The following is a 16,264-nucleotide window of genomic DNA, read 5'->3' as shown; positions in this document are numbered from 1 at the left end:
AGTGGCAGACCTGAATTCCATTCTATCAATCAACAGGTGCATTTAATAACAGAGAAATGTATACAATACATATCCTGAAAGTTTCTAGTTTCAAAGTCCAGGAACTCAGATGCTCTAACACCGTTTTTGCTGCGTCAGCTGAAGCACAGTGGGCAGGTGAACTTCTTATCTCTGCCGGGAATGGAGAAGCCCAGGGAAAATGGCAGAAAGTGCATACAACACCCATCAAACAGCCTCCCTTGTGGGACAGTATCAGACGTTCCCGCATCAACCACAGGTTCCACCTCTGCATTATTCTCGTCTGTAGAGGAGAAATCTTTCTTTTTTTTAAAAAAAAGTCAATTATTGGTCACAAGCCATTTAAATTTTGGACCCCGGATGTTGATATTAGCGCTTAACCTGTGTCTAAACTACAATCAACCCCAGGCTCTGTGGCTAATACGCATGCGTCTACGGAGTAGCTCATTCCTAACAGCCCAGATTAAACTTGGAGCACAGTAGAAAGGTAAAGGGACACTGCATTACTGTAACGAGTTCAAATGTATTTTTAAAATACTTCAATTTAATGTGATATGAATTATATAGTTAGATCTCTTCAGCAGCGCTTATTAAGTTACTAGCCGCTGCAGAATATATTATAACTATTGTAGTTTAAAATTGGAAATCAGGAACCGCTAAACAATGTCCCTCAAGTGCAATAGGAAACGTCAAAGACCGTCACAGAAGTAATCTGGGTATGCAGGAAGATCTCAACACGGGATATCTTTGTCTGCGGTTTCGTTATTTTTTTTAAATTTCAACTACAAGTTTCGCTCTGGAAATAGAACGGTCCCAAACAACTTTAGATTTGGCTGACAGATTTATTACATCACCAGGAAGCGAATTTCTGAGACATATCACTAGTCCAGAAACATCCTTTTCCTATTGTTAGTCTAAGTCTGAACTTGCAATGCAGCCGCCTCCCGAGACAGGTCTGACACACCTCGCAAAACCGCCGAGTGACACAGGTTATGGTTTAAAGGAAGAAAATGATTCAGATTTTAAAAAACGTTATCCAGAGTCCAACCGTTTACCTTGTTTGAAATATATCGGTCTAATGCAGTACAGCTTAAAGCAAACCCATAACACCAAATGGTAATTTGGTGATAACATTATCTAAAGACAAAGAGATTAATTTGAGAGTCATTGCTCTTCTTGGAAATCTTAATACTAATCCACTTTGCAGACAGAAAATACCAGGCTTATAGAAGAAGGATATCAGACAGTATTTTAAAATAATCCGCACAAGGATAATTAATAAAAATCTTCCAAACACAGCAATATTTCTCAGAAATACATTGTGGTGTGGAAAAATTAACATTGGGATATCACTTCCACGAGAAACAACGGCGTCATGAATTTGACGAACAATTATGCCCTAACAAAACTGAGAATCAAAGCCTAGCCGGGTTTGGAAGTAGGTTTCCCATTTACAGCGGAGGGCATTTAAACAATTTACACTGGATCCCTGTCACCAACACCAAAACAACCTTTCTGGCGATTAATTCGTACCTCGGACAAGATAAAACGAAGGGTTGGAGGGGAGGAACAAAATTATGAGTAGCATCCCAATGCGAAAATGTTGTTAGCCATTCTGTGAGGCTATGGGCGGACGCCGGGCGATGGAAGGGAAGCCGGTTCCCCACAAGGATGCGGTGATTCCACAAGAGTTATTCATTACCTTTGTACCTCTCCAGGACGTCCTCGTAGGCCTGCACGTACTCCTTCTCCTCGGCGAAGGTGCTGGGGATCTGACCCGGCACATAGCCGGCCATGGTGGGAGCGTTCCGGCCGGGATCCTGGCCGCTCCCTCCCGGCGCCCAAAGAGCGGCTGCGACGGGCCCGCTTTCTCCCTCTGGTCCGCCTCCCCTCAGCACAACGCGGGCTCCGGGGCTGGCTGGCGTCAAGCAGCGCCGCGGACTCGGGAGTGCAGCTGGACCGCACTGCGAGAGCTTTCCCCTGGACGAACCTCTCCCTTTCTCCACCCCGGCCACTCCTGCCCCCCTTTTTTTTAATTTTCCGCTGATGAATGGCTGCTGCCGCCGCCGACGGACTGTGTAGCAGCGCCGCCCGGAGTCTGACTTCGTCAGGCAGACCGGACCCTTCCCCGGGAGCCCGTGTGCCCGCCCTGTGAGGGGGAGCCAGAGAGCCGCCTCCGCTCTCCCGGCTCCCGGCCCCGTCACCTGCCCTCACGCTGCGCCTCGAAGGCGGAGCGCTGCGACATCTGGCGCCGAGACAGGCTCGGCACCTTCACCTTCCTTCCACAGGCGCTGGAAACGGACACGCTGAGGCTGGGTAGTCACGGGCCCTGCGACCCAACCCGTGGCTCGTCCCGCATCGCCGTAAACCTCTCCCGGCCTAACTGTCTTCAAAAGTGTTTGCAATGCACCTGCCTCAATTAATTTCTCTGGCAACTTGTACCACGCTCTGCGTGAAGGAGTTGTTGTTATAATCTTTCATTCACCCACCCCTGGACAACGCACACACACACAAAATGCTGGAGGAACTCTTGTTTGTGATTTGATTCACCCTCTGGATGCTCCTTGTGAGTTTATACACCTTCCTTTGAAGCCGTTATGGTGTACAGTCGTCCTTTATACGAATGAGGTCATTAAACTGGAAACAGTACAAAGAAGATTTACAAGAACATTGTCAGGACTCCAGGGACTATATTACAAGGAGAGGTTGGGTAAGCAAGCACTTTATTCCTTAGTGCCGACTGAGGTGTGACTTTATAAAGGTGTATAAAATCATAAGGGGCATAAATAAGGTGAATAGTAACAGTCTTATTGCCAGGGATAGGGAAATCTAAAACTAGACGGCATAGGTTTGAGGAGAGAGGTTAGCTTGACGCGTTATGCTGCCCCCTGTAAGGAGTTTGTATGTTCTCACCGTAACTGTGTGGGTTTCCTCCGGGTGCTCTGGTTTCCTCCCACAAACCAAACATGTACCTGTTGTTAGGTTAACTGGCCAATGTAAAATTGTCCCGTGATTAGGCTAGGATGAAATAGGGGGATTGCTGGGCAGCGCGGCTCGAAAGAGCGGAAGGGCACATTCCGGGCTGCATTTCGATAAATTAAAAAAGAATTTGAGGGGCACCCTTTTCACATGGAAGGCGGAGTGGGTATGTAAAATGGGCTGCCAGAGGAAGTGGTACAATTACAACGTTTAAACAGGTACATGGAGAGGAAAGAATACGGGACAAACGTGTCTAGCTCCATTAGACAACTTAGTTGGGATGGACAAGTTGAGCCGATTGGTCTGTTCCCGCATTCTGTACAATTCTATAATTGCTGTAAAATGCTGTAAAGTACCTGACAGAGTCAGGAACATCAGTGGAGGCAGCTCTTAATTTCAACTATCTAAACATGTTTCCATCAGAGACAATCACCCAACTGCCAGTCACACTAATCCAAATAAGATTATGAAAAGATCGCACTACTGTCATGGGAAGATCACTGTTACTGTCATGCTGTACTCTGAGGTAATCAACCAAGTGAGATTATGGGGATCTGAAACAATTATGCCACTGTTGATTAAGACTATGGAGAGATCAACCAAGTATGCTTCTCTAAGAAATCACATGTGCGTTAACAAGTTACAGAAAGCAAAGTCAACCTTTGCCCCTTCAAATCCATACTGGGTTCATTTCTGTGTTCATCTCAATCTGCCGCCCTTAGCCCTAAAAAGATTATCAGTTTCCATTTGAATTCCACAGTTCCATGTAATCTTGTTCTTATTCTTCCACCAATGGAAACAGTTTCTTTCTATCTGATCTCTCATAATTTTCAATAGCTATCTCTTTCTGATCTTTTCTCAACTTCCTCTCTTTGATGGGAAACCACTCAAGCATCTCAAAGGTAAAGTCCCTTATTGCTGGAATCATTCCAGTCAATATTTTAAGTTCCCTCTTTCCGAAAGTACTGAATGCCCTAATTAAGGAGTATGCAATATTTATTATTTTTTATTTAGAGAAACAGCATAGTAACAAGATTTAACAGACCAACGAACCCTTGTTGCCCAGTTACACTCATGTGACCAATTAACCTACTAACCCTAAATGAACCTTTGAACCCCGACATCTATGGAATATGGGAGGAAACTGGTGCATCTGGAGGAAATCCATGCAGTTATGGGAATAACATAAAACTCTTTATAGACAACAGCAGAATTGAACCCAGGTTGGTAGTGCTACCATGCCACCCAATGTCCATCAGTACAATGGAGACTTTCCGCATTTAGTAAGCAGAAGAACTGATGACCATTACCTTTGCCCAAGGTAACATGCACTTTTAATCTCTTAAATTATCCTTCTGTAGAATTGCTTAAGGGGGTAGAAAGACTGGTAGTCCTTCATGTATTGGACAGGTTCCTCTTGCAGAGAAGGCAGTTGGAAAGCAGGGACATTTTAGTGTTGTTTGCTGTCACAAATGTAGAAATTGAGACTTCTCAGCTACCCAATCAGAGAATTAAATGTGTGTGTTAATCAGTGGTTGGTTACAATAACATGATTTTAGCCAGGATGATCATCTTCATCATGCTCTTTTGAAAAATCCCTGCCTTCCAAATACTAAACAGAACACTCTCGTCCTTCTCCCCAGCATGTACCACAGCTGTCACTGGACTCCTAGACTGCAAATACGCAGAGAAATTGATTCCTTCTGAGAATGCAGTGTCACAGGATTTATGTCTGCTTTGCACCAGAGCAAACGTTTGCTGTTTCTTCTGCCTATTTAAGAAGATAATTAAGATTTTACCTGGGAACAAGTAAGTGAACATTGACAATATCTGAAAAAGTTCTGGAGAGTACAGGATAATGGTTACATCTGTTCATCTAAAAATATATGCAGTATCCGAGGGCCAATAATTAGGAATGCAATGTGAGAGTATGTAGATAATCTGTCATTCTGGGCCTTCCATAGTCACTCTCCACATTTGCAGAGTCCAGTGTTAAAGCAGGCCTTGACCAGGGCTTTGGATGCTGATGTGCCTTGTACCATAATTTGCCCCCGTGTGCCTTCCAACAGAATGGACCAAGAAGGGATGACAGTCAAAATGAATACAAAGGTATGAACCCCATTTATAGGGCATGCAATTCATCCATTTGTACATCCACACAATCTCCTCCTGTCCTTTCCCAAACACCAAGTCTGTCCCTGCATACATCTAAACAGCATGGGAAGGAGCCCTTTGCCCCTGCCTGTCTGAGCTAGTCCAATTCATCTGCATTTGACCCATATCCCGTTAGGACTCTTTAATCTGTGTACTTGTATACGTACCTTTCAAATATTCTCCTGGGTGCTTGTTCCATATACCCACCATCCTCTGGGTGGGAGAACTGGCACTGCAGGTTTCCTTTAGATCTTTCACCTCACATCTGAAATCTATGTCCTCGAGCTTTAGATTTCCCTGTCCTTGGCAATATGAGTGTGCCCATTCACTAAATTCACACCCTTCATGGTTTTGTATACTACCCAACAACAATGCCTTAGAGGAAAGAAATCCCAGTTTATGCAGACTCTTCTTATAGCTCCATCTTCTAGCCCCAGTAGCATCCTTGTAAAGTATTTTCCTTCGTCCTTATAACTTAATGATTCCCGTCCTAAAACTAGGCAACCAGAACTACACATAAGACTCCAACTGTGGTCACAGCAGCAACTAGTACAGTTGTAACATGACATCCCAACTCCTGTATTCAATGTCCGTCACCACCCTGCCTGCTTGTGTCGCTACACTGTGCCACCGGATATCTCTGTTTTTGGTGAGCAACATCTGGCAACCATCTGATTAGCAGTGGTCTGCATCTGTTCCGGTTGGCATCTCGGGCGTGTCACCAAATAGGAGCAGTATGGAAAGGAAAATGTTCAAACAGGCCTTCCTGGTGGCTGAACGTTTTAATTCCAATTCCCCTTCGCTTTCCTACATGTCAATCCGTGGCCTCCTCTTGTGCCAAGATGAGTCAACCCTCAGATGAAGGAGCAGCACCTTATATCCTTCATGGTTTACCCCCCAGCGTGATGGCATGAATATCGATTTCTCCTTCTGGTGAATCAAAATTCCACCTCCCCACACCCCACCGCCTTCTGTTCCCCACTCTGATCTTTCACTTCTATTACTTCCCCCGGGGCCCCCTCCCCTTCCCTTTCTCCTATTACCCTCTCTCCCCTCCCGTCAGATTCTTTCTTCTCTGGCCCAGTTTAAATTCCTTTGTTCGCGAGTAGCAAAAAATGTATGCACACACACACACCTTAGAGAGAACGTTGCATCTGAGCGATTTAATTTTCGAACGATCAGTAAGCTTTTTTTGTGCGGGGGGGGAGTTAGGGTTTGATGTACTCCCAGTTCACCCGATTATTTTTTCATGGGAGGAGGTGTTGTATGATGCTCTTGTTGCAGTTGTGCAATTTAATTTGGGGTGATCTTAAAGTTTTGTGCCAGGGAGGGTTTTAATGTTTTTCTTTGAATGACTTCTATTGTTTTCTTTGTTGTGTGGCTATCTGGAGAAGACGAATCTCAGAGTTGTATACTGGAAACATACTTTGGTAATAAATGAACCTTTGAACCTCATCCAACCTTACAAGATTTCTTGATCAATGCACTCCTTAATTTTCAAGATTCAAGTACATTTATTATCAAAAAATAATATACAACCTTGAGATTTGCTTGCTCACAAGCAGCTACAAAGCAAGAAACCTGGAAGAATTCAATTTAAAGAGAGAGAAGAAAATAAAATAAAAACCCAACCCATGCGCAAGAGGGAAAAAAAATACAGGTCATCCAAATAATTGAAGCGAACAACATCATTCCAAACCAAAATTGAGTCCTCAGATCCAAACCCGGTCCGGTGTAGGCCCGGTGTAGGCCCAAAGCCTCACTTATCAGTTCATCATATTAGTGGGCACGGAGCTACAGTCTTCATAGCCTCAGCGCCATGGAGATGACCATCACAGAGAACGAGCAAAATCGGCTCTCATCCCGACCGACACCCTGTCTTTGCTGTCTGCCAGGGCTGGTGTTTCAAATGACCCTACGACGGATCATTATCTGAAACTTGACAATCTCATCTGACCTTATCAACCAAACAGACACGCTGGAGAGAGGAGTGGACATCGCGGACAGCGAGCAAAATCGAATTTTTGAGTCCCTGATTTTAACTGCTCCTCCACTGAAAGACATTTTACATCTGCAGGGAGGTAAGTTATAGAATTCCTGTACCAAAACATTTTTAACTCCCTAAGCTTATTTTCAAAATCCCAATCAGAAACTCCCCCCTTTTTCAAGCTGGTACTTCAGTCTGTGTATAGTTTTGCCAAAATGATGGTACTCCTATTATATGTCCTGGAATATTTCATTATAATAGATATGCTATATAATGCAGGTTTTTATTGTTGAAATGCCTATTCCTTAATTTAAAAAACCACTTTGATCTAAGAGTTAGTATTCTGCCATGTGTAGGTAGTTGAATAGTAACCGTTAGCAATTACATATAATTGGGAATGCTCACCCAATCTGACTGCAGTATGCACACAAGCCCTGTTAAGCCAGGAATTTAAATGTGACTTCTTTCAGGCGACACTTGCAACATCATTGGTGCCATTATTTTGTTGGCACTACAGTGTAGTGCCTGCTCAAAACTTTTAAATATCCATGAGGTGCTGTAGAACTTCAGCAGTGGAAGAAATGCCCACCTTCACAATTTAGTGCATAACCTCATAGCCCAGCTCATTCATCGTTCAATTGTTTTCAAACCAGGGGATTAATCCTGGTTCATTGAGGAGAGAATAATTGAACTGAATTTATTACTTACATCCCTCACATACATGAGGAGTAAATATCTTTACGTTACATCTCCATCTATGTGCAATTTATAGTAATTTTTAATGAATAGTATGTACAACAGGACAGTCAATATAGCATAGAAATACAATTGTATCAGCGTGAATTAATCATTCTGATAGCCTGGTGGAAGAAGCTGTCCCGGAGCCTGTGGGTCCTGGCTTTTATGCTGCGGTACCGTTTCCCAGATGGTGGCAGCTGGAACAGTTTGTGATTGGGGCGACTTGGGTCTCCAGTGATCCTTCGAGCCATTTTCACACACCTGCCTCTGTAAATGTCCTGAATAGTGGGGAGTTCACAACGACAGATGTGCTGGGCTGTTCGCACCACTCTCTACAGAGTCCTGCCATTGAGGGAAGTATAGTTCCCATACTAGGCAGTGATACAGCCAGTCAGGATGCTCTCAATTATGCCCCTGTAGAAAGTCCTTAGGATCTGGGGACTCATGCCAAACTTCTTCTACTGTCTGAGGTGAAAGAGACACTGTTGTGATTTTTTTCACCACACAACTGGTATGTACAGACCACATGAGATCCTCAGTGATGTTTATCCTGAGGAACTTAAAGCTGTTTACTCTCTCAACCCCAGATTCATTGATGTCAATAGGGGTTAGGAGCAGCACTAGGTATTTCTAAAAATGAGGTGCCAACATAGCAAAGTTGCTACGAAGGACGATGTGCATGTTAAAACAGCAAAAGCAAAATGCAATGGATAGAGATAAGTGATCTTATCACATCTCGTCATGAATGGTGCTGAACAATTCAACAGAGGAGGAGGCTCCAGGAACGTTCTCATGTCCGCAGTGGTGGGGCCCAGCATGTCAGTGCTAAGGTCAAGTTGGAACCATGTGCAGCCATGCTCCAGCAGAATGACTGAGCAGATTTTTCTTCTTGCTTCTTCCTGTTATCTCCTCCATCGCAGGAATCAGCCTGCAGGCATTCAATTCCAGACATAGCTTAGGATGCTGACTGCAACAAAAGCTGCAGGACTTTACAGTGTCCCAGTTGCAATACTGAAGGCCTACACCAGACAAGCCCAATAGGCGGACCACGGGAACCAAATGCCGACCCATTGGCACTTAAGTGAACGCACCTGTCATAACATGTAAATAAAGCGTGTGCTGCTCTAATTTATTTTAATCTCATCCCACACTGTACACTTGACCTACGCCTCCGGAGAGCATGCGACATTCACGGGAGAAAGTTGCACTTTCCACGTCTGCAGGAGAATTGCGTGAAGAACAAAATGCAGGAGGATCCAGTGATGAAGGATTTTGTGATGAGCCTGGCAGAAAACTTCAGGGAACGATTTGAAAGCTCCCCTAAACTCTCAGGTGACATCCTCCTCTTTCTGAGACAGCCATTCTCAGTTTTGGCTGACGGCCAGTGGACTGCAGGGGCCAAAAGACTGGTGCCTTCCAGAGATGAGGCAACTCTTCAGATGGAGGTCTTGGAAATGAGAACATCTGATTTGCTCAAAACACAACACAAGGATGTCGGGGTGAGTGACCTTTGCATCAATGTGGTTCCCCAAGCTCAATTCAAAAACACGAGAGCTATTGCAATGCTCCTACTCACACTGTTCCCCTCCACGTACATATTTGAGTCATAATTTTCTTCAATGAACTCTGTCAAGAACCAGGACAGAAACAGACTCTCCAATGCACATCTTGGCCAGCGCCTCAGGATTGCCACAACAGAGTACAGGCTCGACATTAGGAGGGTTGCCTCATCCCATCACTGTCATTTCTCGCACTGATTGGTGAGAGAATCAATTTATTTCTGTCCATTTGCCCATCTTAATGTGGTATAATAATATTACAACAACAATAATGCTGATAATTTCACTTACAGCTACACTTCATACTTCAAATGCTACATAGCTGAATTGAAAAGAACCAATAGATTAAATGAAAGAACAGAAACAGTGGAAAAGGCAGTACTACTAAAACTCATTGTGTGGAAGAGATGTGGTGAAGACTACCATGTTTTGTGTGTGTGTGTGTGTGTGTGTGTTTTAAGTCCCAGATGAGTGCTCAATGTGACAGCTGACAGATGTGATAGCTAGAGTAATAATTAACTGGTTGTTTTTGGATTTATTTTGTTTCAAGAGTGCATTTTTTTTCTTGTGTGACCCACAACACGGGCTTTGAGAATCCCAGGCCTAAATTATTACTACTACTACTACTAATAATGATGGCAATAGCAGCAACATTGCCCATAAAACAACTTACCGGCACAATGGAAAAAAAACCCTGGATGTTTTGGCCCTTGGCTTGGCATGCTTGACATAATTTGGCCCTTGTGGAAAACTAATTGGGGTACCCTGGCCTAAACTCAGGAAAATTACAATTTCCAGAGCAAATGATGAAGCTTCAGACTGATATATCCAAGGGACTTCTTAAAAAAAAGTTAGCAAAATAACTTACGAATAAAGAACTAGGCAATTCACCCTCTCAGGATTGCTACACGAGTCAATACGATCATGGCTAATCTGCTTCAAACCTCATCTCCTCTTCTTTGCCAGTTAACCACAGCCTTCAATCTCCAGATCTTTCTAAAATTTATGTGCTTCCTCTGGCAGTGATCCAGCCCACACATCCTTCGGCACGGAGAATTCCAGAGTGTCACCACCCTCTTTGTAAAGAAGTTTCTACACACCTCTGTTTTAAATGACCATGACCTAATCTTGTGACTGGGTCTTCCCGTTAAAGATGATCCTACCGGTGGAAACACTTCAAAATCTACCCCATGTGCTCCCTTATTATCTTACCTTCTTTGACAAGATCACCCCTCATTCTTCTAAACTCCAACGAATTTAAATTTAATTTCTTTAGCCACCAGTAATAGGACCACCCTCTCAACCTAGGAATTAGCCTGGTGGATCTCTTCTGGACTGCCGCTAATGACAGAATATCCTTTCTTCAAAAGGGGAGTAAAATCTGTGTATAGTACTCCAGATGTGGCCTCATCAGTACTTTGCACAACTGTAAAAATACTGTTCAACAGCTAAACTTCAACCCTCTAGCAATAAAGACCAATATATCATGTGGCTTCCTTACCACTCGCTGGCTGACATTTTGTGATTAGTGCACAAGAATGTCTAGATCCCTCAGTACTTCATTCCCCTGCAGCCTTTTTCCACTTCCTCTTACCCAAGTGTAAGACCGCACCCTTTTCCATCTTCAACTCCATTTGCCTTTCATTTAACTTGCATGTAATCTGTTGTTGAACCCATGTATCATCACGGCAGCATGACCTCCCAATTATCTTTTGTGCCTTCACGGAACTTAGATACCTTGCACTCTTCTCCCCCCCTCCTCATCATTAATAGAAGTTATAAATAATTAAGGAACAAAAACTGATTGTTAGGGCACCGCGTTAGTTAAATTCATCCAGCCTAAAAAACGTCTGTTTATTTCAACACTCTATCGTCTAGGTGACAAATAATCTTCAAACTATCCAAACCCACCTACTTTAATACCATGAGTTCTTAATTTTATGCTAGCGTTTCATTGACCAGCTCTTAAAATACCTTCTGAAAATCAAAATATATCACATCTACAGGTTCTCCTCTATTGACCTCTTGTTACATCTTAAAAGAACTCTAGCAAATTTATCAAACGTGATGTACAGTTAATAGAGCCATGTTGACTTATTCTGATTCCATTAAACTTCTATGGTGATGAACAGTTTCTTCATGATTGAGCTAAGAGGCCTATTGACCTGATGCAAGGTCTCAGCCCAAAATGTCAACTGCTTGTTCCTCTCTGTAGATGCTGCCCGACCTCCAGAGTTCCTCCAGCATTTTGTGTGTGTTACTATTGTTTCCAGATTTTTGTCTTCCTTCCCCTTGATCAATGCAACCATCGTTACAGTTTTCTGGTCCACGGCTACCTTCAGTGATCTATCCAGTGGTTTTAATCTTTCAAAATTTCCCATATATGGGCGAAGATCCATTAGAGTGCAAAATAGCAAAGGAAACAGATAACTAGAAAAGACAGGCCAGTTAGCTTTGTCATGGGGAAAATATCAGGGGCTACTACAACACTGCATAGCAGGCCATTTAGAAGAAAATCCAGGTAACCAGGTAAAGTTAATGTGGTTTGGTGAAAAAAAAAGTCCGATCAATTTATTAGATTTCCATGAAGAAATAACATGTGCTGTGGATAAAGAGGAAATGGTTGATGTGAGATACCAAGATTTCCAGAAAGTAATACACCAAAAATTATAATAGACATTGTCTTAGGGTCTCAGGAGAAGTAAGATGTTGCATTGGTTTTAATTTTTAAAATTTCTTTTGAATTGGGCATTGCCCCATTTGAATGAAAATAGTAAATGTAAATACTAAGTTCAAATAATTTATTATCGAAGTATATATATATGTCACCATAAGTAATCCTGAGATTAGTCTTCTTGTAACTCATTTATTCAAAAAAAGGGAGTCAGAAAGCTGGATATCAGGCCAGTTATCTTAACATCTGTCATGTGGAAAAAGTTGGAAACTATTATTCGAGAAGATATAGCAGGGAATTTAGGAAAACAGAAAGCAACCAGGGAAAAAAAATATGGTTTGTAAAAGGAAGCAGCATTGGGTGTATCAAGAAATAATTAATTAACCTGTTTTATAAGAATGGAAGTGCCATGTTGTTTGAGGACTAAATGATCCTTCGACACACAGAACAGATCAAAACTTTGGAGTCCTGCAACATCAAGTTATAACTAATAGTGGCCATTTAAGTGCCGAATGAAGGGCTTCACGAACACTCCAAACTACGTTGGTGGCAACGTTAGGAAAGGAACACAGTAGATTAATTTAAAACATTCCTAACCATCCTAGCCTCCTTAGGATAAAGGTTAGCTTTATTTGTCACATGCATGTCAAAACATCAAAACATACAGAGAAATACATTGCCTGCATCGTGCCTCTTGAAGCCAATTCAATTCATTCCAGAAGGTAGTAAGAAATGGTTGAAAGCATGAGATATGATGAAGATTGCTGGCCTCAACAGCATTCCAGTTGTCCAGTGAAAATCAAGGTTAATTGTATTATCATAGGCACAGGTGCAATGAAAACTTATCTACAACTGTATCATAGGCACATAGCATCAGACACAATGTTCACAAGAAAACACAAGTTAATCTTAAGTTATACAAAATTATACAAGAAAGATGAAAATTAGAATTTTTAACAAAGTCAATTATGGTGCAAAGAAGTCAAAATGGTCAGTAGTCATATATTGCTTTACTGAGGTAGTGATTAGTGTTGTGCAGGTTGTTGAGATCTAAATGGTTACACCACAAGACGTACGAGTAGAATTCAGTCATTTGGCTCATCGAGTCTGCTCCACCATTCAATTGTAGCTGATTTATTACTCCCTCTAAATCCCATTTTCCTGCTGTTTCACTTTAACTTGTGACATCCATACTAAGCAAGAACCTACCAAACTCTGCTTTAAATATACCCAGTGACTTGGCCTCCACAGCTGTCTGTGGCAATGAGTTCCACCGATTCATTGGCTAAGGAAATCCCTCCTTACCTCTGTTCTGAATTGACGTCATTATTCTGAGGGTGTGCTCTCTGGTCTTAGAAACATCCTCTCCGCATCCACTCTATCTCGGACTACTTCCCACCTCCTGTGAGTTTACGGCATCTGCCTTTTCTATATCATCCTTCTGCCTTTGCAGCACTGCTTTTTATTTTATATTTGATTTTAAGTCCTCCTCTGTTTATTGTCTGAACTCTGTTTTTGCCCTTTCCTTTCATTTTCAATCATATCTAGACCAAATGAGATTAGCATATGACCATCTATCATATTACAGTAATGTGTGGGGACATGACAACAATAATACAACCCCATATTGGATAAAGCAAATTATTGGAAAGCTAATCACAAAACAATGAAATGGGAATATATAATACAAGCGTTTAACTTTACTCACCACAGAAATTATTGCAAAAGACTATAAGAGATTGGAGTATTTGGCCATTCATCCTGTTAGGACTGCTTTGCCATTTCATCATGGCTGATCCATTTTCCCTCTCAACTGCATTCTCCTGTCTTCTCCCCGTATCCTGTCATGTCCTGACCGATCAAGAATCTATCAGCCTCTTCCTTAAGTACACCCAATGACTTGGCCTCCACAGCTGCCTGTGGCAACAAATTCCATAGATTCACCACTCTCTGGCTAAAGAAATTCCTTCTAATCTCCTTTATAAATGGATGTCCCTCAGTTCTAAGGCTGTACCCTCTGGTTCTAGACTCCTCCACTAAAGGAAGCATCCGTTCTTTCTAGGCCTTTCAACATTTGATAGGTTTTGATGATTCCCTTCCCCCTCCATTCTTCTAAATTCCAGTGAGTGCAGGCCCAAAGCCACCAAACGCTCCTCATATGATAACCCTTTTACTCCTGGAATAATTTTTGTGAACCTCCTCTAAATCTTCTCCAATGTCAGCCCATCCTTTCTTAGATAGGGGCCCTAAACTGCTCACAATTCTCCAAGTGAGGCCTCACCAGTGCCTTATAAAGCCTCAGCATTACATCCTTGCCTTAAATTACTGGATCTCTCAAAATGAATGGTAACATTGCATTTGCCTTCCTCACCACAGATTCAACCTGCAAGTTAACCTTCAGGGAATGCTGCACGAGGTCTGGCAAGTCCCTTTCCACCTCAGATTTTTGAATTTTCTCTCCATTTAGAAAACAGTCTCCTAATATATATAAGTCCTTCTGCAGCTTCTCTGCTTCCTCCATACTACCCGCCCCTCCACCTATCTTCATATCATCCATGAACTTGCCCACAAAGCTATCAAGTCCCTCATCCAAATTATTGATATATGACATTAAAAAAGCAGTCCAAACACCCTTGAGCAATACCGCTGGTCATCAGCAGCCAATCAGAAAAGGCTCCCTTTAGTCCCACTCTTTGCCTCCTGTCAAACAGGCAATCAGCCAATCCTCTATCCATACTAGTACCTTTCCTGTAATACCAAGGACTCTTAACTTGTAAGCAGCCTCATGTGCGGCACTTTAGCAAAGGCCTTCTGAAAATCAACATCCAACAACTCTCCTTTGTCTATTATTTCTGCTTGTTATTTTCTCAAAGAATTCCAACTGATTTGTCAGTTAAGATTTTCCCTTAAGGAAGCCATGCTGACTACAGCCTATTTTATCATATCCCTCCAAATACACTGACACCTCATCCTTAACAATCGACTCCAACATCTTCTCAACCACTGATGTCAGGCTAACTGGCCTATAATTTATTTTCTTCTCCTCAGAATCAGAATCAGGTTTATTATCACCGGCATGTGACGTGAAATTTGGTAACTTAGCAGCAGCAGTTCAATGCAATTCATAATCTAGCAGAGAGAGAAAATAATAATAATAATAATAATAATAAATAAACAAGTAAATCAATTACATATATTGAATAGATGATTTAAAAATCTGCAAAAACAGAAACACTGTAAAAAAAAAGTGACATAGTGTCCAAAGCTTCAAAGTCCGTTTAGGAATTGTATGGCAGAGAAGAAGAAGCTGTTCCTGAATTGCTGAGTGTGTGCCTTCAGGCTTCTGTATCTCCTACCTGATGGTAACGGTGAGAAAAGTGCATACCCTGGGTGCTGGAGGTCTTTAATAATGGACGCTGCCTTTCTGAGACACTGCTTCCTAAAGATGTCCTGAGTACTTTGTGGGCTAGTGCCCATTATGGAGCTGACTAGATTTACAACCTTCTGCAGCTTCTTTCAGTCCTGTGCAGTAGCCTGTCCATACTAGACAATGAAGCAGCCTGTCAGAATGCTTTCCACTGTACAACTATAGAAGTTTTTGAGTGTATTTGTTGACATGCTAAATCACTTCAAACTCCTAATAAAGTATAACCACTGTCTTGTCTTCTATATTACTACATCAATGTTTCTCTCCTTTCTTAAAGAGTGGAGTGACATTTGCAATTTTCCGGTCCTCCAGAACCATTCCAAAATTTAGTGATTCGTGAACGATCATTATCAATGATCGTTCATCATCCATCATCAAGGACCCCCACCATTCAGGCCATGCTCTCTTCTCGCTGCTGCCATCAGGGAAAAAGTACAGGAGCCTCAGGACCCGCAACACCAGGTCCAGAAGCAGCTACTAACCCTCAACCACCAAGCTCTTAAACCAGAGGGGATAACTTCATTCAACGTCACTCACCCCATCACTGAACTGTTCCCACCCAATTGGACTCACTCTTCATCTCGTGTTCTTGACATTTATTACCTACTTTTTTTTGGTATTTGCACAATCTCCCCAGCCACCTCTTTCATTCTCATTCTCCCATTCTCTCACCTGAGATTTTGGGAAAAGAAATTAATCAGAACAATGTCAAATATAATCCATTCTCA

At 42.3% G+C, this 16,264-nt stretch overlaps 2 protein-coding genes across 2 annotated transcripts in view; one reads left to right on the top strand and one right to left on the bottom strand.

The window, feature by feature from the left end:
- The window catches only part of LOC132383464 (microtubule-actin cross-linking factor 1-like), a 509,885-nt gene extending 507,674 nt beyond the window's left edge, over nucleotides 1-2,211 (bottom strand). Inside the window, exon 1 of the mRNA XM_059954443.1 lies at nucleotides 1,721-2,211. Coding sequence (XP_059810426.1) covers nucleotides 1,721-1,814 — 94 coding nt within the window. The 5' untranslated portion in view covers nucleotides 1,815-2,211. The remainder of the gene's footprint in view (nucleotides 1-1,720) is intronic.
- Nucleotides 2,212-2,592: 381 nt separating this feature from the next.
- The window catches only part of zbtb8b (zinc finger and BTB domain containing 8B), a 317,365-nt gene continuing 303,693 nt past the window's right edge, over nucleotides 2,593-16,264 (top strand). Inside the window, exons 1-3 of the mRNA XM_059954445.1 lie at nucleotides 2,593-2,728; nucleotides 4,641-4,806; nucleotides 7,047-7,232. The gene's annotated coding sequence lies outside the window, so the exon portion shown is untranslated. The remainder of the gene's footprint in view (nucleotides 2,729-4,640; nucleotides 4,807-7,046; nucleotides 7,233-16,264) is intronic.

Source organism: Hypanus sabinus, chromosome 30, assembly GCF_030144855.1.
Source record: "Hypanus sabinus isolate sHypSab1 chromosome 30, sHypSab1.hap1, whole genome shotgun sequence".
Lineage (NCBI taxonomy): Eukaryota > Metazoa > Chordata > Chondrichthyes > Myliobatiformes > Dasyatidae > Hypanus > Hypanus sabinus.
Note: the sequence above shows the minus strand (reverse complement) of the source record. Positions and strands in the feature narration are given on the sequence as shown.